Below are 21,477 nucleotides of genomic sequence, written 5' to 3' on the forward strand. Positions count from 1 at the left end.
ATGAGTCCTGTCAGACACCCCTCCATTGTCCAGTCAGTGATAAGTCCTGTCAGACACCCCTCCATTGTCCAGTCAGTGATAAGTCCTGTCAGACACCCCTCCATTGTCCGGTCAGTGATAAGTCCTGTCAGACACCCCTCCATTGTCCGGTCAGTGATAAGTCCTGTCAGACACCCCTCCATTGTCCAGTCAGTGAGGAGTCCTGTCAGACACCCCGCCATTGTCCGTTCAGTGATAAGTCCTGTCAGACACCCCGCCATTGTCCAGTCAGTGATGAGTCCTGTCAGACACCCCGCCTTTGTCCGGTCAGACACCCGCCTTTGTCCGGTCAGTGATAAGTCCTGTCAGACACCCCACAATTGTCCAGTCAGTGATGAGTCCTGTCAGACACCCCTCCATTGTTCAGTCAGTGATAAGTCCTGTCATACACCCCGCCATTGTCCAGTCAGTGATGAGTCCTGTCAGACACCCCTCCATTGTCCAGTGATAAGTCCTGTCAGACACCCCTCCATTGTCCAGTCAGTGATAAGTCCTGTCAGACACCCCACCATTGTCCAGTCAGTGATAAGTCCTGTCAGACACCCCTCCATTGTCCAGTCAGTGATAAGTCCTGTCAGACACCCTGCCATTGTCCAGTCAGTGATGAGTCCTGTCAGACACCCCTCCATTGTCCGGTCAGTGATAAGTCCTGTCAGACACCCCTCCATTGTCCGGTCAGTGATAAGTCCTGTCAGACACCCCTCCATTGTCCAGTCAGTGATAAGTCCTGTCAGACACCCCGCCATTGTCCGGTCAGTGATAAGTCCAGTCAGTGATAAGTCCTTTCAGACACCCCGCCATTGTCCTGTCAGACACCCCGCCATTGTCCTGTCAGACACCCCGCCATTGTCCGGTCAGTGAGGAGTCCTGTCAGACACCCCTCCATTGTCCAGTGATAAGTCCTGTCAGACACCCCTCCATTGTCCAGTCAGTGATAAGTCCTGTCAGACACCCCTCCATTGTCCAGTCAGTGATAAGTCCTGTCAGACACCCTGCCATTGTCCAGTCAGTGATGAGTCCTGTCAGACACCCCTCCATTGTCCAGTCAGTGATAAGTCCTGTCAGACACCCCGCCATTGTCCGGTCAGTGATAAGTCCAGTCAGTGATAAGTCCTGTCAGACACCCCGCCATTGTCCGGTCAGTGATAAGTCCTGTCAGACACCCCGCCATTGTCCTGTCAGACACCCCGCCATTGTCCTGTCAGACACCCCGCCATTGTCCTGTCAGACACCCCGCCATTGTCCGTTCAGTGATAAGTCCTGTCAGACACCCCGCCATTGTCCAGTCAGTGATGAGTCCTGTCAGACACCCCGCCATTGTCCGGTCAGACACCCGCCATTGTCCGGTCAGTGATAAGTCCTGTCAGACACCCCGCCATTGTCCAGTCAGTGAGGAGTCCTGTCAGACACCCCTCCATTGTCCAGTCAGTGATAAGTCCTGTCAGACACCCCTCCATTGTCCAGTCAGTGATAAGTCCTGTCAGACACCCCACCATTGTCCAGTCAGTGATAAGTCCTGTCAGACACCCCTCCATTGTCCAGTCAGTGATAAGTCCTGTCAGACACCCCACCATTGTCCAGTCAGTGATAAGTCCTGTCAGACACCCTGCCATTGTCCAGTCAGTGATGAGTCCGGTCAGTGATAAGTCCTGTCAGACACCCCGCCATTGTCCAGTCAGTGATAAGTCCTGTCAGACACCCCTCCATTGTCCAGTCAGTGATAAGTCCTGTCAGACACCCCTCCATTGTCCAGTCAGTGATAAGTCCTGTCAGACACCCCACCATTGTCCAGTCAGTGATAAGTCCTGTCAGACACCCCTCCATTGTCCAGTCAGTGATAAGTCCTGTCAGACACCCCACCATTGTCCAGTCAGTGATAAGTCCTGTCAGACACCCCTCCATTGTCCAGTCAGTGATAAGTCCTGTCAGACACCCCACCATTGTCCAGTCAGTGATAAGTCCTGTCAGACACCCCTCCATTGTCCAGTCAGTGATAAGTCCTGTCAGACACCCCACCATTGTCCAGTCAGTGATGAGTCCTGTCAGACACCCTGCCATTGTCCAGTCAGTGATGAGTCCGGTCAGACACCCCTCCATTGTCCGGTCAGTGATAAGTCCTGTCAGACACCCCGCCATTGTCCAGTCAGTGATAAGTCCTGTACAAATATTTCGAATGTGACAATTGGCTCCTGGGCATACAATATAAACCCGTTATCTAATTTGTGTAAATCACTTGATGGTGTCTCCAGGGCCCCGGGACTTCAGTCAGCGTGTGTGAACTGGAGTCTATATATTATAATATTCCCTCAGCCACAGTTTATAGAGCAGAACTTCGGATACACCATGTGTACCCCGAAATTACCATACCTTGGAATTACCACCTCACCTAAGCAGATTATATCAGGGTGACCGGCTCCGTGGTTCTTGGAGGTGCGTCTGAGGCTTGTGTAGCTGCAGGTTCAGAGCTCAGGAACACATGCTGCAGGCTACCCATAGAGACACACGTCTGCAGAGACTGTATACACAAGATGTCACCAGTCTAAGCATCTCCTCTTAGAGCTCTGTATTTTGTGGTTCCTTTGTTATTCCTCCTGGAAAAACACTGACAGCTAGGTGTTCTTTCATTCTTCATCATCCATAGTTGGTGTCCCTCACAGTCAGCACTCATTGGATAGTGTCAGACTGCATAGGACACCCTGTTGACCAGGGGCATGGTAATGCCTAGATGTCAATTTATGCCTGTTTCCAGGAGGAATAACAGAGGAATGGCACAACCCAGGTGCCTGTTTCCAGGAGGAATAACAGAGGAATGGCACAACCCAGGTGCTCCAGAATGGTTATGTAGTGGAGAATAGAAGTACGTATTAAAACACACAGGGCTTCTACACTGCTCAAAAAAATAAAGGGAACACTTAAACAACACAATGTAACTCCAAGTCAATCACACTTCTGTGAAATCAAACTGTCCACTTAGGAAGCAACACTGAGTGACAATCAATTTCACATGCTGTTGTGCAAATGGGATAGACAACAGGTGGAAATTATAGGCAATTAGCAAGACACCCCCAATAAAGGAGTGGTTCTGCAGGTGGTGACCACAGACCACTTTTCCTATGCTTCCTGGCTGATGTTTTGGTCACTTTTGAATGCTGGCGGTGCTTTCACTCTAGTGGTAGCATGAGACGGAGTCGACAACCCACACAAGTGGCTCAGGTAGTGCAGCTTATCCAGGATGGCACATCAATGCGAGCTGTGGCAAGAAGGTTTACTGTGTCTGTCAGCGTAGTGTCCAGAGCATGGAGGCGCTACCAGGAGACAGGCCAGTACATCAGGAGACGTGGAGGAGGCCGTAGGAGGGCAACAACCCAGCAGCAGGACCGCTACCTCCGCCTTTGTGCAAGGAGGAACAGGAGGAGCACTGCCAGAGCCCTGCAAAATGACCTCCAGCAGGCCACAAATGTGCATGTGTCTACTCAAACGGTCAGAAACAGACTCCATGAGGGTGATATGAGGGCCCGACGTCCACAGGTGGGGGTTGTGCTTACAGCCCAACACCGTGCAGGACGTTTGGCATTTGCCAGAGAACACCAAGATTGGCAAATTTGCCACTGGCGCCCTGTGCTCTTCACAGATGAAAGCAGGTTCACACTGAGCACATGTAACAGACGTGACAGAGTCTGGAGACGCCGTGGAGAACGTTCTGCTGCCTGCAACATCCTCCAGCATGACCGGTTTGGCATTGGGTCAGTAATGGTGTGGGGTGGCATTTCTTTGGAGGGCCGCACAGCCCTCCATGTGCTCGCCAGAGGTAGCCTGACTGCCATTAGGTACCGAGATGAGATGCTCAGACCCCTTGTGAGACCATATGCTGGTGCGGTTGGCCCTGGGTTCCTCCTAATGCAAGACAATGCTAGACCTCGTGGCTGGAGTGTGTCAGCAGTTCCTGCTAGACGAAGGCATTGATGCTATGGACTGGCCCACCCGTTCCCCAGACCTGAATCCAATTGAGCACATCTGGGACATCATGTCTCGCTCTATCCACCAACGTCACGTTGCACCACAGACTGTCCAGGAGTTGGCAGATGCTTTAGTCCAGGTCTGGGAGGAGATCCCTCAGGAGACCGTCCGCCACCTCATCAGGAGCATGCACAGGCGTTGTAGGGAGGTCATAGAGGCACGTGGAGGCCACACACACTACTGAGCTTAATTTTGACTTGTTTTAAGGACATTACATCAAAGTTGGATCAGCCTGTAGTGTGTTTTTCCACTTTAATTTTAAGTGTGACTCCAAATCCAGACCTCCATGGGTTAAAAAATTTGATTTCCATTTTTTTAAGTTTGTGTGATTTTGTTGTCAGCACATTCAACTATGTAAAGAACAAAGTATTTCAGAAGAATATTTAATTAATTCAGATCTAGGATGTGTTATTTTTGTGTTCCCTTTATTTTTTTTAGCAACGTATTATGGAAGTATCTATGGTTATTATCACTGGCTGGAGACTGCCTATTGTCCAGGCATCCTCTTCCGTCCAATCTAGTTTGCCTGAGGCAACAGTTCAGCACCCAGTGAAGCCGAGCATAGCTCCCAATTAGAACAGGACCATGCGGCATGCTTACTGGGTGTTAACCTGAGGGCCCAGCATGCATCGGAGTCCTGCCATGCCTGTTATGTTGTCCTGCCATGCCTGTTATATGTTGTCAGATATAAGTGATTGAAGCATTTTACACCCTTCATGCAGATCATCAGGTTGCTGGGGCTGTGATGTGACCTGAATGGAGCAGCCCCATCTGCACAGGACAGATTAGCTGCAGAATTTTTCAGATGGACTCTGCATCAAGCACCACTGTGGACCACGCCATGTGCTGGGCAAAGCAACCCCATGATGGAGGTCCCCAGACAGAGCGACTCCAGACACTGCACAGATTTACCGTTTTATTGAGGTTTGCTAAATTCATCCATTACTATCATGAAGTATTTGTAGTGATTAAATGCAGCTACAAGCATCCACCGCCACAAGACAGATCGGTAAATAGAACATATATGAGCACAGTCACTGCGCACAGACAGGTATCCAAGATGGAGAGAAGACGCAGATGGGGGAAGGGAAACATCAAGATGGCGGAACGCAGGAGACAGGACAGAACCATAAAACAGGAGACTGGTCTGATGTACACAGGGACAGGCCCTCACACTTTCACGGGACACATCTAGCTGAGCTGCACTCCACCGTCAGTAGATAAGTCAGAACCTGGAGAATGGCATTCACAACCCTGTGCTGATCCAGTGGTGCATGTATAGATCACCTCTATAGGATCCCCTAGAGATTTCCAGATCAACTTTATATAGGACCCCCTACCGTCGTTCAGGTCACCTCTATAGGCTCCTCTACGGTCATGCAGGTCACCTTAACGGATGCTCTACGGTGGGTTAGGTCACCTCTATAGGCTCTTCTACAGTCGTTCAGGTTACCTCTATAGGCTCTTCTACAGTCGTTCAGGTCACCTCTATAGGGTCCTCTACGGTCATTCAGGTCACCTCTATAGGCTCTTCCACGGTCATTCAGGTCACCTCTATAGGCTCTTCTACGGTCGTTCAGGTCACCTCTATAGGCTCTTCAACAGTCGTTCAGGTCACCTCTATAGGCTCTTCAACAGTCGTTCAGGTCACCTCTATAGGGTCCTCTACAGTCGTTCAGGTCACCTCTATAGGCTCCTCTACGGTCGTTCAGGTCACCTCTATAGGCTCCTCTATGGTCGTTCAGGTCACCTCTATAGGCTCTTCTACGGTCGTTCAGGTCACCTCTATAGGCTCTTCAACAGTCGTTCAGGTCACCTCTATAGGCTCTTCCACGGTCGTTCAGGTCACCTCTATAGGGTCCTCTATGGTCGTTCAGGTCACCTCTATAGGCTCCTCTATGGTCGTTCAGGTCACCTCTATGAGCTCTATGAGCCTGGTACAATTTTGCCTTCACAGTGTTCTCTCCTCCCCTTGTGAATCTGATCTTATATCTCAGTACTGGCCTCGGCTGGGGTGGAGAAGGAATCATGGCCTTCCACACCTCGCTTTACAATGGCAGTCACATTTAGTCTGCTTACAACAAAGGCTTCCCATTGCTGCTACCACAGGACCAGGTACCCCTCCTCATGATTTAGTCCCCATGGATCTGATCACAATCTGCTGTTATCCCTGTCTCACATCCAGTCACAGGGAGCGGGAAGAGCACACACCAGATGATGATTTGGATCCCCAAAAACTGCCAGACGCTGTTTAAAGGGGTGGGGTGCAGGAAGAGAAACCAGTAAAGAAGAGATGGGTAATGAGTGGGCGAGAATAGGGGAAGTAGGGCGTAAGGTGTTGCTTCGGGAAGGGGTCTTCAACAGGACACTTCCATGGTGTGGTTGATCTGACCAATGCCCTCACTACTTTCTGACTGAGTACAAGGCCTGGGGCGACTTCCATCCACAGAACTGGCACTGGTGAGGGATGCTGTGCGAGATCGTGCGAGTCGAGTCATACTGGCTGAGGGCACTGGGGAAACAAAGAGGAGAAAACAAGTCACATTCAAAGCCTGGACTGGACACTGACAAGTGCAGATCTATGGGATAACAGGGTCTGGCAGCAGGAAGGCTAACTACTCGTACTGCTTACAGGGTAGATGTGGTGCAAGGGAACAGGCGCACAGCTTCAGCCTGCAGGGCTATAGGAAAGCAATGGCTGCTTTGGGAGTGGAGGTGCAAGAGGCTGGACCACCTCCAAGCAGCTGGCTGCCACTGGGATTGTAGGACTCTGCATGCCAGGCTTGCTTCACAACTCGGTGCCATGTTCTCTGCTGCATGGGGCTGTCAATGACCTCTGAAAGCTCCAGGCAGCATGAAGACTTCATGGCAGAAGGCTGGACCACTGACTAACACGTCTGTACGTTATGTAGTTCTTATAATTAGATGTGGTGTACCTGCAGACCGGGGTGATACCGCCATGGTAATACCGCCATGACACACTTTCAGCGTTGTGTACGGGGGTGCCCCCTATACCCCTCAGATGCCAGAGTTTGCCTCTGGGACCTGACATGCAGGTATAATAAGCTCGGTGTGCGGTTTCAGTCGGCCACCACATAAACATCCTGAGGTATAACATATGTGTGGTATACAGCGGCATGTGTGGGAGCTTCAGCACATACATGATGGAGAGTGTGAGATGTAAGCACATGGGGCAGAAATCATCTAATGCTGGGAAAATCCAGTCACTGGGAGGGAAGAGATGCCCAAGCAGACATTCAGAGGTGGTACACAGCGGGCTGGGGAGCATGCAATCTATAAAGAAGTCAATGCATTCAGCATAGAAGTGGCGGGATACCTGCACTGGCACTCTGTCTCCGATCCTTCAGGGAGGCAACTGGGGGAAAAAAGACGAGGAAGAGGGGGGTAGGGCCCAGTGGAAGGTGATGAGAAGAGGAGAAGACATAGAAATGTGACATTGAGACAACAGGTACCAATATGTCATCACCACAAAGAATACAGAGGGTCAGAGATCTCACAGAGTGAAGGCACAGCAGAGGCGGAGGACACAGGAGAAATCAGACACATGAAGTGCACGATGAAAGTACAGAGGATGGTCCTCAAAAGACAGATCAAATCGTCCAGACACACGCATGCCAAGGGACACATCAGGGGCCGCCACCCTCCAGAGACAGACATGCCAGTCACCGCTCTTCAAAGGCCCCCACATGCCACCCTACACAGAATGACACACCAAGGGCCACCACCCTCCAGAGACAGACATGCCAGTCACCGCTCTTCAAAGGCCCCACAAATTGCTGTCCAGGGACGGATATGCTAGTCCACTGCTCTCCAAAGACCCTACCCACGCCAGTGGTCACCACCCTCCACATGCTACCCTCCAGAGAGACATGCCAGGAGCCCCCCCTCCCCCAGATTTACATGCTATGGGCCACAATCTGGCGGAGCTTCACTTACTGTATCCCATCCCTTGAAGGAAATATTTGAAAGCTTCTGTCAGCTTCCCGGGCTGTGAACAGAAATGAGGCGTGATATCACTGATCTCATCATTTGACAGACATGACATCATGAGTGTGACATCCACAGATGAGGAAGACTCGGGTGGTATAAAACATCTCAGGGGCAGTGTGGTCCATGATTCTCCCGTGAGGTTGTGTGGAGAGTCATGGATCCTGGGTCTGGGTCACATTATCCTGCAGTCTCCATGTTTTCTATTACTCAGAACGTCTGTAGCACCCAGGGACGAGGCCAACATGGACGTACCAAAAGCCAGTGTCTGACCAGTGTTATACAGGAAATCTACAGAATGTTCTACATGACTGTGTGGTGTTATAGCACCAAAGCCTGTGTCCCCGCGGGCTGCGGCAGTATGACCGGTCCTATGACCCATAATAATAATTACTGATCCACATCAGGATCCTTGTTATTAATGGCTGTGTATCCAAGTCTCTCACTGTTCAATAGCAAGGGCTCCTATGTCAGTAACTGGTACAGAATGACATGGCACACAAGCAGAGAGAGAGAAATTATGGAGGCACCAGGGCTGGATGAAATTATAAATACCTGAGTGACCTGTGGAAGTCCTCCAGAGTCTGCCATCTGAGGGGTACAAGACGTAAGAGAAGCAGAATTAATAGAAAAGGACAGGACTGAGGCTGAAGGAAGGAACATGTTATTTCTGGGACACTGCTCCAACAGCTGCTATACTGCCCTGCTATCAATAAGTGCAGGAGGAGGATGATGGTCTGAGGGCAGACGAGAGCCAAACTAAGGGGCTTATAACACCGGGTGAGGAGGTCACATACAAGGAGAGGAGGTATTACGGGAAGTTTAAAAATGAGTTGGGAATATTAAAAAGGGAAAAGAATTAGGCATGTTAAATAAAGAGTTTGAGTATTTGAATATAAAAAAATCTCATTATTCATGTGATCTATAAATATGTTTCGCCCCATAAGACGCACTTTTTCCCCCCAAGCATCTTATGGGGTGAATACTAATGAGCGTTTTTATTATGGAAGCGCTCATTAGTACTGGAGGACCGGGAAGCGGTGAATGCAGCGCTCCCCGGGTCCTGTACTCACCGCTTCCTGGTCCTCTCCGCTGTGGGTGCGCACAGCGTGAGGGAGCTCTGTGACCTCACACTGTGCGCGTCAGGTGACAGCACAGCCGACGGCGGGAAGAAGAGAGAGAGCGCTGGAGGTGAGGCGCGGCGGCGTCTGGAGCAGGAGAGGTGAGTGGAGTTTTTATTTTGTTTGCTGAAGGTATTCCGTGTGGCGATTGGTGATGCCGGTAATGAATTCTAATAGGCTGGGTCTCTCTGAAGAGTCAAAAAGTCATACACACTCCAAAATGCTAATCAATAAAAACTACAGATTGTCCCGCAAAAAATTTGCCCCCCACAGCTCCATAGACATAACTATAAAAAATAAATAAAACATGTGGGGGTAAGAATATGGTGATGTAAAAAAATCTTTATTTTTTTCAGTTTTCATTTATTTTTACAGTATTTAGACATATAAAACCTATACATATGTGGTATCATTGTAATCGTACTGACCCAGAGAGCGAAGGGCACAGTTTTGCCGCAAATGGAAAGCTGTAGGGACAAAACCCGTAAAACTGTAGAGGAATTGCATCCAAGTGCACCTGATTTGGAATTTCTTCCCGCTTCACACTACATTTTATGCCATGTTAAATGGTGGCATTAGAAAGTACAACTTGTCCCGCTAAAAACAAGCCCTCATATGGCTATGTGAACAGTAAAATATAAAAAAGTTATGGCTCCATAAAAGACAGGGAAGAAAAAATGAAAACGGAACAAAACTCTGGTATCCTAAGTTTAGGTACTGGATGGACGGCAAGTGCTGTAGTGGAATGAATCGGTGGGAACATCTCTCCATATCTGTGCAGTGATGCGAGAGAGAATCCCTGAAGTGATTGGATGAGGATTTAAAGAAAAAATGTATTGTTTTGCTGGAACAGCTGATTTGATGGCATCACAGATTCTCTGGACCATGGTTGAATATGGGGGAGGATTTAAATTGCAAGTAAGTGGGTGAGTTTATACGTTTTATTTGTATTTTTATATTTGTTATGTTTTCTAACATTCTTATGTATTTTTTTATATTGTTTTGCTATATAGTTTTACAACAGCTGGAGTGCCGGAGGTTGCCTATCCCGGTTATATAAAGTACCGGAAAGATATGGACTGTGCTCTGGAAGAAGCTGCACTGTGAAACTTGGGTCGGGCTGTTTGCCTCATGGTGGTTTGATGATATGCTGTTTTAAACTTTACTTCTGTGAGTATAATAAAAGCGTGTGAGAAGCCTATTGCCACCGCAGCGCTTCACCATTTTTCTTAATATACGGATCGTGGAGAGGCTGTACCAGAAGGAAGGAGAAGCAGATGAAATCAACAGTGGAGAGTCTTGTTCACACCAACCTCCAAATGAGACGTTTTTATCTATTTCCAGTGTGGTTCAAATATACTTTTGTGGAGTTGCACAGTCCTGTTTTCTATTTGGCAAGGAGAGAAGACCTAACTAGAGAAAGAGAGGCCATGTACAAGAAGAAGAGACCAAACTAGAGAAGGAGAGGACGCCATGTACAAGAAGAGACCTAACTAGATAAGGAGAGAAGGCCAAACTAGAGGAGAGGAGGTCATATACAAGAGGAAAGGAGACCAAAGTAGATACAGAGAGAAGGCTATATACAAGAGAAGACTACCTAAGAGAAGGAGAGGAGGCTACATAGAAGGAGACCAGACACAAGGAAAGGAGGAGGCTACGTAGAAGGAGACCAGATACAAGGAGATGAGGAGGCTACGTAGAAGGAGACCAGACACAAGGAGAGGAGGAGGCTATGTAGAAGGAGACCAGACACAAGGAGAGGAGGAGGCTATGTAGAAGGAGACCAGACACAAGGAGAGGAGGGGGCTACATAGAAGAAGACCAGACACAAGGAGAGGAGGCTACATAGAAGGAGACCAGACACAAGGAGAGGAGGAGGCTACATAGAAGGAGACCAGACACAAGGAGAGGAGGAGGCTACATAGAAGGAGACCAGACACAAGGAGAGGAGGCTACATAGAAGAAGACCAGACACAAGGAGAGGAGGAGGCTACATAGAAGGAACGCTCATGGTCACAGTACCTTCAGGAATGTTGTGGTTGTTGGATCAAGCTTAGAGTTACATTCAACCTGTCGGTGAAACAGAGTCCGGTCAGGAACAGCAAGGTGTAAACTGTCTACATCACAAGGGCCAATTCAGACATCTGTAGTGTGAGTGTGTCTTAGTGTCCATATTATAACTGCAATGCCAGGCGCGACCGTGGCTTCAGTGACCTGAACTTATACCTCATGTGTCCCTGCGATGCTGTAAGTTGAGGTCCCGAGACCAATGGCCAGGCCGGGAATTGCAGCCCTTATACAGATGCTAAAATACTCCTACATTACTGCTGTCTGAAAGAGGCCCAAGAGAGTCCAAACATCACAATACTGACTGATGTAGACCTGGTCAGTACAAAGATTACCAGAGATCAACTGCAACGGGATCTGGCCTTCAGGCAGACACATATCACTGAGGATCATGGTGAGGCTATGTTCACATCTCAATTGTGTACTCCAGTAGTCTGTCCCAGCAGAGAAACAGACTACTGGAGTACACTGTACCTGGCTCCTCCTGATCCCCATTCATTATAATGGTATCCAGTGAGTTTCTGGCATAAATACAGGCTTTCTGCCAGGGAAATACAGCGGCATGCATTTATGCTGGAAACCCACCTGATCCCATTGTAGTCAGTGGGGATCCGACGGTGCCTGGCTCCGCCGGATGTGTGTACGCCGGTAGTGGCTTCCTCTGCTGGAACAGACTACCAGAGGACACAACAGAGATGTGAACCAAGCCTAATCCACCATATAATACTTTTGATAATACCAAAGAGAAAATCTACCAGATCACTGATGATCTAGACTAGCGGCTGGCATTTGCTCTGGTAATCCATATTACATAGCTTCCATTTTACTACATGACACATCTACACCCCCAACAGAAGGTAAAGCTACAGCAGAACCCTGGGACTGACCACGCCGTCTTCAGCCGGGGAATTGTCTCCAACCACCAGCATCACTGGAGCCCTGCCAGGAGACAAGGAGAGCACATCAGAAGACCCATGGCAGTTGTGGGGTGTCTGTGCACCATGCATTACTTACAGTCACTTACTTCAGAGTCTTGGCGTTTGGGACTGTCCCGGGACGATTCATTTCTAGATCTCTTCGGCTGAGGAAGAGAATCAACAGTGAGATACAAGATGTACGGCAACACGGGTGATCGGCAATAGACCCCCTTACCCCAGCAGAATGTCCTGCAGTGCACTTGGAAAGTCCTCACTGTCCTCACATTGGTCTCTCACTTCTTATGCTGTCAGTTCCCCCATCATTCTGCCCTCAATCCCCCATAATGAGATCGTGAGAACAGAAGGTTAGAAATGTTTACTAATTTACTGAAAAGGAGAAACTAAAATCTCACATGGACATAAATTTTCAAGTCCCTTTACGCAGGACTTAGTTGAAGCCCCTTTGGCAGTGATTGCAGCCTCCACTCTTCTTGGAGATGATGCCACAAGGTTTCCACCCCTGGATTTGGGGATTCTCTGCCATTCTTCTCTGCAGATCCTCTCCAGCTACGTCAGGTTGGATGGGGGCCGTTGGTGGACAGCCATTTTCAGGTCTCTCCAGAGATGTTCCGTTGGGTTCAGGGATCTGGCTGGGCCCCTCAAGGACATTCCCAGAGTTGTCCCTCAGCCGCTCTTGTGTTGTCCTGGCTGTGTGCTTAGGGTCATTGTCTTGTTGGACTGTGCACCTTCAGCTCAGTCTGAGGTCCAGAGCTCTCTGGATCAGAACCACTGGCCCACTCTATGGTCCACAGCGCTCTGGATCAGGTTTTCATTAAGAATATCTCTTTCCCTCCACCCTGACCAGGCTCCCTGTTCCCCCCAGCATGATGCTGCTCCCACCACGCTTCACTGTAGGGATGGTATTGGGAAGATGATGAGCGGCGCCTGGTTTCCTCCAGACATGATGTTGCTCCCACAATGCTTGGAGGAGTCTGCAGTGATAGTAACCTTCTGGAAGGGATGGGGGAACTGATAGCACAAGGAGCGAGAGAACAAAATGTGAGAGGGTGTGAGGACTTTCTCAATGCGCTGTATGGGATGCATACTACATAGCCCATCATGTATGACTGGAAGCCCCACCCCTGTATGATGGTCAGGGTGTGCGTGGATGGGGCTTCCCCCCCTGTATGATGGTCAGGGTGTGAGTAAAGGGAACCCCCTTCCTGTATGATGGCCAGGGTGTGCATGGAGGGGCCTCCCCCCTGTATGATGGTTGCGATGTGAGTAGAGGGGTTGCCCCCCTGTATGATGGTCGGGGTGTACGTAGAGGGGACCTAACCCCTGTATGATGGTCAGGGTGTGCATGGAGGGGCCTCCCCCCTGTATGATGGTCGGGGGGTGCATGGAGGGGGCCTCCCCCCTGTATGATGGTCGGGGGGTGCATGGAGGGGGCCTCCCCCCTGTATGATGGTCGCGATGTGAGTAGAGGGGTTGCCCACCTGTATGAGGGTCGGGGTGTACGTAGAGGGGACCTAACCCCTGTATGATGGTCAGGGTGTGCATGGAGGGGCCTCCCCCCTGTATGATGGTCGGGGTGTGCGTAGAGGGGTCACCCACCTGTTGTACATGCTCCAGAAGAGCTGCAGGTTGCTCTGGTTCACGCAGCTACTGATCTGCTGGCGATAATTCTGTACAAGCTCTGTGTTATTCATCAACTCTTCCTGAAGCAAGAAACAAGAGTCACCACAAGGGGGCAGCTTTGTTCCAGAGGTTGCAGCACAGCCATCACTAGAAGGCACTGCTGCCCATCACTAACATTTAAAGGGGTCATCCCACTAGAAGCACTTATCTACAGGACAGAGATTTGTGTCTGATCGGCGGAGGTCCAATCACTGGGGCCGTTACCAATCACAGGAATGAAGACCCCATGTTCCCCGTTTGAAAGGGCCAGTGGTGACGCACTCCAACTCTATGGGACCGCTGGAGGTAGCTAAGTACAGCGCTCGCTTGTCTCCAGCAATCCCATAGCACTGAGTGAAGCTATAACCACCACTTCATGGGGCCCTTGTTCTCATGATCGACAGGGGCCCCAGCGGTCGGACCCCCACCAATCGGACACTAATCTCCTATTCTGTGGATAACTGCTTGTAATTAAATGACCCCTTTAAAGACTTTAAACAACTTTGGGGGCGATTTATTTATGATTGCATTTTACCCATTTTGGGGTGAATTTTTTTTTTTATTGGTCTTTATTAAAAACTAGCAGAATGACACGGCTTTGCACGGGTACACTTCGACTATTTCATTTAATCCTTAGGATACCGGAGGTTTTTTCTTTTTTGCGTTTTCCTTTTTCTTCCCTATCTTCCTTGAGCCATAACTTTTATTTTTCCGTTCACATGTCCATATGAGGGCTTATTTTTGGGGGACAAGTTGTACTTTCTAATGCCCCCATTTAATATGGCATACCATGTAGTGGGAAGCGGGAAAACAATTTCAAATGGGGTGGAATTGGAAAAAAAACCCGCAATTCCTCCACCGTTTTACGGGTTTTGTTCCCTGTGCCCTTCATTCTCTGGGTCAGTACGATTACAACGATACCACATATGTATAGGTTTTTTTTTGTGTCTAAATACTGTAAAAATAGATTTAAACTTCAAAAATAAATAAATATATTTTTTACATCACCATATTCTGACCCCCATAACTTTTTTATAGGTATATCTACTGAGCTGTGTGGGGGCTCATTTTTTGCGGGACAATCTGTATTGGAGTGTGTGTGACTTTTTGATCACGTTTCATTACATTTTTTTGGGCCATTTTGACCCTTTTTCTGTTACGTCATTCGCCTTATTGGAAAAATATTTTTATATTTTAATAGTAGGGGCATTTTCGGACGCGGTGATGCCCATGACGTTTATATTTTTTGTTATTTATGTATTTATTTTTTATTCTACGGAAAGGGGGTGTGACAAACTTTTATAAATTTTATATAATTTTTATGTTTTTTTAACTTTTATTTTAAGATTTTGAAGCTCGTATTTGAGCCTACAAAACCACCCCTTTTTTTAGTTTATTCTGAACCATGATTTGAAGAGAATTGCTCATTTCTTATGTTGGCCTGCCACCTGCTGGCCAAAATAAGAATTTCAGCTTCAATACCCTGGGTCTGAAAATGCCAATTACCCGCATCCTCACTGGCCGCAGAGGATGCTGGTAAGAAGCAAGAGCAAGCTTCTAGGTTTTTCACGCTTCAAATGCCATGATCTCGACTGATTATTGCCAGTAGCGGTCATTTCAAACCGCGGAGACCCGCCGGCCATGATGCAGTGAAAAAAAAATGGCTGAGTTGTTATGAAAACCTGGTGTAAAATTGTGTGTATGTCAGTGAGGCAAAGACTGCGGGCTTCTATTGGCCAGTAAGGGTCATGTGATGGTGCCATATTTGCATTTTTTGTGAATATCTCAAGAACCGTAAGTCCTAGGAGCTGAGACCTGGTGTAAAACCCTTCTTTTTTTTTTTTTTTTTTTTTTTTTTTACTGATGACCTTTACTCTGTATATCAATATCTAATTGGTGGGGATACAACACCTGGGACCCCCGCCAATCAGCTGTGGTGCTCTGTGAGTGGCGCGGCCTTCTCTCTGCTTTTCCTAGGCAAGTGACGTCACATTCATTGATTGGCCTAGAAACAACTCAGCCACATTTGGGTGAATGAGGCCAAGTGCGATACCAAGCACAGCCACTATACAATGCACAGCGCTGTGCTTGGGAAGCTGCAAGGAGGCCACGGTGCTCACAAGTACGCCACTGCCTTCTTAAAACAGCTGTTCTGCGGGGGTCCTAATCAGATACTAATTACCTATAATCTTGGAAAACCTCTTTAAGCAATATTCTTATCAGTAAGATAATGAGTGTCAATGAACTCAGAGATAAAGGGCCGTCAGCTGAGCTGCCTGATGGAACAGAATGAGAACAGACAGAATGCTACTAGAGAATCTCAAGGTTGCACAGAGAAAAAGGCTCCACATTTTTTATAAAGACCAATTGAAAAAAAATTACTTTTAGGTCAAAATGAGTGCAATGCAATAATAATAATAAAAAAAAATGCCCCCAGAGGTGTACATAGCCTTTAAATATAACAATAGTGAAAATCAGGAATTAAGACCTTGGGCAACACATACCTATGAAGAGTGACCACCAGGGGAGCAATGTCACTAATGGCAGCCTTACTAGTATGAGGGGCGGGGTCACTAGTGGCAGCCATACTGGTATAGGGGGCGGGGGTCACTAGTGGCAGCCATATTGGTATAGTGGGCAGGGTTACTGGTGGCAGCCATACTGGTATAGGGGGTGGGGTCACTAGTATCAGCTATACTGGTATAGGGGGCAGGGTCACTAGTGGCAGCCATATTGGTATAGTGGGCAGTTTAACTAGTGGCAGCCACACTGGTATAGGAGGCCAGGTCACTGGTGGCAGCCATACTGGTATAGGGGGTTGGGTCACTAGTGGCAGCCACACTGGTATAGGAGGCCGGGTCACTGGTGGCAGCCATACTGGTATAGGGGGTTGGGTCACTAGTGGCAGCCATACTGCTACCCGCCCGCTGTGTGATGCAGAGTAACGGTACCTGACTGAAGAGATGAGACAACACGGTATCAGGGAGAGAACTCGTCAGTCCGGACAGCTGTGTAAAGAAAGTGGTAACGTGAATTTTTGGGGGTACCACGTGGGGTCCAGAGGTCAAATCCATGCTTCCTGTAGGCCCGTTTACAGGGGAACAGCTCTGACCAGTTTCTCACCCATGCCCTACCTTAGAGGCCGCCCAGTCAATCCAGCCTTTTCCATTGGGATCAATGTTCACAAGGACCAATCCTTCCACCATCTCTGGGAAAATCAGCTGCAAGGAAGAAAGAAAGCGATCAGCTGGACGTCGGAGCCACCTGCGGGGGGCACTCCGCTCACATCACCCACTTACAGCAAACTTAGCAAGAACATAAGATCCAGCTCCAACTCCAATCCCAATGATCGTCTGGAAGCTGCAAGACACAGAGACATCATCACGTATGTAAAGGCTGACCATATACCCCTAATCACGTGTCAACGGTCATATGTGTGTGATCTGATCACTTGTCAACGGTCATATGTGTGTGGTCTGATCACGTGTCCACGGTCATGTGTGTATGGTCTGATCATGTGTCCAATGTCATGTGTGTGTGGTTTGATCACGTGTCCATGGTCATATGTATGTCGCCTGATCATGTGTCCACGGTTGTGTTTATGATCTGATCATGTGTCCACGGGTTGCTTGTGTCTGTATGGTCCAATCCAGTCATGTGTGTGCGGGTAACATCACATGCCTTTGGCTTACGTGTATAAAGGGAGACGGATGAACTCACCCAAAATGCTGAAGGACACTGGGTAACATGTCGGCCAGGTTCTCCATGGTGGGATACTGGTACCTGCACAGAGAGAGGGTCCTCAGTGGGAGATTACTGTGATGAGGTGACTGGAGGTATGGGGGGGGGGGTGACTTACCCCTGGGGGAACTGGGACGCCCCCACCTGCTGGCCCGGTGCATCAACATGACACACGACAAAGTGCTTGGTGATCTCCTGCATGTCTTCATAGCTGAAGAAGGTGCTGAAGCAGAGCTTATCTGAAAGACACGAGAGCCTGCACTAAGTGAGTGTCCCCGAGAGTGGTGCCGCCCTGCACCCCCAAACTCACAGATGAGACCTCCACAGTGTGACCGCTTTTACAGTACAGACCTCCACAGTGTGACCACTCTTACAGTACAGACCTCCGCAGTGTGACCGCTTTTACAGTACAGACCTCCGCAGTGTGACCGCTCTTACAGTACAGACCTCCGCAGTGTGACCGCTCTTACAGTACAGACCTCCGCAGTGTGACCGCTCTTACAGCACAGACCTCCGCAGTGTGACCGCTCTTACAGTACAGACCTCCGCAGTGTGAGCGCTCTTACAGTACAGACCTCCGCAGTGTGACCGCTCTTACAGTACAGACCTCCGCAGTGTGACCGCTCTTACAGTACAGACCTCCGCAGTGTGACTGCTTGTACAGTAGACCTCCGCAGTGTGAACGCTCGTACAGTACAGACCTCCAATGTGACCGCTCTTACAGTACAGACCTCCGCAGTGTGACCGCTCTTACTGTACAGACCTCCGCAGTGTGACCGCTCTTACAGTACAGACCTCCGCAGTGTGACCGCTCTTACAGTAGAGACCACCGCAGTGTGAACGCTCTTACAGTACAGACCTCCGCAGTGTGAGCGCTCTTACAGTACAGACCTCCGCAGTGTGACCGCTCTTACAGCACAGACCTCCACAGTGTGACCGCTCTTACAGCACAGACCTCCGCAGTGTGACCGCTCTTACAGTACAGACCTCCGCAGTGTGACCGCTCTTACAGCACAGACCTCCACAGTGTGACCGCTCTTACAGTACAGACCTCCGCAGTGTGACCGCTCTTACAGTACAGACCTCCGCAGTGTGACCGCTCTTACAGTACAGACCTCCGCAGTGTGAGCGCTCTTACAGTACAGACCTCCGCAGTGTGACCGCTCTTACAGCACAGACCTCCACAGTGTGACCGCTCTTACAGTACAGACCTCCGCAGTGTGACCGCTCTCACAGTACAGACCTCCGCAGTGTGACCGCTCTTACAGTACAGACCTCCAGTGTGACCGCTCTTACTGTACAGACCTCCGCAGTGTGACCGCTCTTACTGTACAGACCTCCGCAGTGTGACCGCTCTTACAGTACAGACCTCCGCAGTGTGACCGCTCTTACAGTAGAGACCACCGCAGTGTGAACGCTCTTACAGTACAGACCTCCGCAGTGTGAGCGCTCTTACAGTACAGACCTCCGCAGTGTGACCGCTCTTACAGTACAGACATCTGCAGTGTGACCGCTCTTACAGTACAGACCTCCGCAGTGTGACCGCTCTTACAGTACAGACCTCCGCAGTGTGACCGCTCTTACAGTACAGACCTCCACAGTGTGACCGCTCTTACAGTACAGACCTCCGCAGTGTGACCGCTCTTACAGTACAGACCTCCGCAGTGTGACCGCTCTTACAGTACAGACCTCCAGTGTGACCGCTCTTACTGTACAGACCTCCGCAGTGTAACCGCTCTTACAGTACAGACCTCCGCAGTGTGACCGCTCTTACAGTACAGACCTCCAGTGTGACCGCTCTTACTGTACAGACCTCCGCAGTGTGACCGCTCTTACAGTACAGACCTCCGCAGTGTGACCGCTCTTACAGTACAGACCTCCGCAGTGTGACCGCTCTTACAGTACAGACCTCCGCAGTGTGACCGCTCTTACAGTACAGACCTCCGCAGTGTGACCGCTCTTACAGTACAGACCTCCGCAGTGTGAGCGCTCTTACAGTACAGACCTCCGCAGTGTGACCGCTCTTACAGTACAGACCTCCGCAGTGTGACCGCTCTTACAGTACAGACCTCCGCAGTGTGACCGCTCTTACAGTACAGACCTCCGCAGTGTGAGCGCTCTTACAGTACAGACCTCCGCAGTGTGACCGCTCTTACAGTACAGACCTCCGCAGTGTGACCGCTCTTACAGTACAGACCTCCGCAGTGTGACCGCTCTTACAGTACAGACCTCCGCAGTGTGACCGCTCTTACAGTACAGACCTCCGCAGTGTGAGCGCTCTTACAGTACAGACCTCCGCAGTGTGACCGCTCTTACAGTACAGACCTCCGCAGTGTGACCGCTCTTACAGTACAGACCTCCGCAGTGTGAGCGCTCTTACAGTACAGACCTCCACCATGTGGCCGCTCTTACAGTACAGACCTCCGCAGTGTGAGCGCTCTTACAGTACAGACCTCCGCAGTATGACCGCTCTTACAGCACAGACCTCCGCAGTGTGAGCGCTCTTACAGTACAGACCTCCACCATGTGACCGCTCTTACAGTACAGACCTCCGCAGTGTGAGCGCTCTTACAGTACACAAGGCCTGCGCCTTATCATCCACAATCAGGGGTACACTTACGGTTTAAGCCCACGTCATGATAGGTGAGTATTGCCGGACGATTGCTTTTCGGAGTCCCTCGTATAACAACGTGCAGCATGCCATAAGGCGTCTCAATGTCATGTTCCTGTGGGGCAAGAACAACAAAACATCAACATATAGAGAAGAGTCAAGACGGACACCAGAGGACCACACAGAGCAAGGGTCTCCGTACCCTGAAATCTGCACCAGGCATACAATATACATTGCAGTCCTCCCTCTATATAATGTACAGCGCACAGTCCTCCCTCTATATAATGTACAGCGCACAGTCCTCCCTCTATATAATATACATCGCAGTCCTCCCTCTATATGACATACAGCGCACAGTCCTCCCTCTATATAATATACAGCGCACAGTCCTCCCTCTATATAATATACAGCGCACAGTCCTCCCTCTATATAATATACAGCACAGTTTTCCCTCTATATAATATACAGCGCACAGTCCTCCCTCTATATAATATACAGCGGACAGTCCTCCCTCTATATAAAATATACAGCGCACAGTCCTCCCTCTATATAATATACAGCGCACAGTCCTCCCTCTATATAATATACAGCACAGTTTTCCCTCTATATAATATACAGCGCACAGTCCTCCCTCTATATAATATACAGCGGACAGTCCTCCCTCTATATAATATACAGCGGACAGTCCTCCCTCTACATAATATACATCGTGCAGTCCTCCCTCTATATAATGTACAGCACAGTCCTCCCTCTATATAATATACAGCGCACAGTCCTCCCTCTATATAATATACAGCGCACAGTCCTCCCTCTATATAATATACAGCGCACAGTCCTCCCTCTATATAATATACAGCGCACAGTCCTCCCTCTATATAATATACAGCGCACAGTCCTCCCTCTATATAATATACAGCGCACAGTCCTCCCTCTATATAATATACAGCGCACAGTCCTCCCTCTATATAATATACAGCGCACAGTCCTCCCTCTATATAATATACAGCGCAGTCTTCCCTCTATATAATATACAGCGTGCAGTCCTCCCTCTATATAATGTACAGCGCACAGTCTTCCCTCTATATAATATACAGCACACAGTCTTCCCTCTATATAATATACAGCGCACAGCCCTCCCTCTATATAATATACAGCGCACAGTCCTCCCTCTATATAATATACAGCGCACAGTCCTCCCTCTACATAATATACAGCGCACAGTCCTCCCTCTATATAATATACAGCGCACAGTCCTCCCTCTACATAATATACAGCG

General features: G+C 49.2%; 1 protein-coding gene across 3 annotated transcripts in view; it reads right to left on the reverse strand.

The window, feature by feature from the left end:
* Positions 1–4,959: 4,959 nt before the first annotated feature.
* NDRG4 (NDRG family member 4) overlaps positions 4,960–21,477 on the reverse strand; it is a 48,141-nt gene continuing 31,623 nt past the window's right edge. For 2 of the 3 annotated variants that reach the window (XM_040409999.1, XM_040409997.1), the window contains 14 exons: positions 20,211–20,316; positions 17,709–17,829; positions 17,570–17,632; positions 17,149–17,209; positions 16,984–17,070; positions 16,801–16,857; positions 13,787–13,890; positions 12,277–12,333; positions 12,140–12,191; positions 11,208–11,255; positions 8,620–8,655; positions 8,014–8,065; positions 7,394–7,432; positions 4,960–6,568 (listed from right to left, as the gene is read on the reverse strand). In XM_040409999.1, coding sequence (XP_040265933.1) covers positions 6,414–6,568; positions 7,394–7,432; positions 8,014–8,065; positions 8,620–8,655; positions 11,208–11,255; positions 12,140–12,191; positions 12,277–12,333; positions 13,787–13,890; positions 16,801–16,857; positions 16,984–17,070; positions 17,149–17,209; positions 17,570–17,632; positions 17,709–17,829; positions 20,211–20,289 — 1,011 coding nt within the window. In that variant the 5' untranslated portion in view covers positions 20,290–20,316 and the 3' untranslated portion in view covers positions 4,960–6,413. The remainder of the gene's footprint in view (positions 6,569–7,393; positions 7,433–8,013; positions 8,066–8,619; positions 8,656–11,207; positions 11,256–12,139; positions 12,192–12,276; positions 12,334–13,786; positions 13,891–16,800; positions 16,858–16,983; positions 17,071–17,148; positions 17,210–17,569; positions 17,633–17,708; positions 17,830–20,210; positions 20,317–21,477) is intronic. The other variant, XM_040409998.1, reaches the window with a different exon arrangement.

The sequence above is a fragment of the Bufo bufo genome, chromosome 10 (genome assembly GCF_905171765.1).
Source record: "Bufo bufo chromosome 10, aBufBuf1.1, whole genome shotgun sequence".
In the NCBI taxonomy this organism is placed as follows: domain Eukaryota; kingdom Metazoa; phylum Chordata; class Amphibia; order Anura; family Bufonidae; genus Bufo; species Bufo bufo.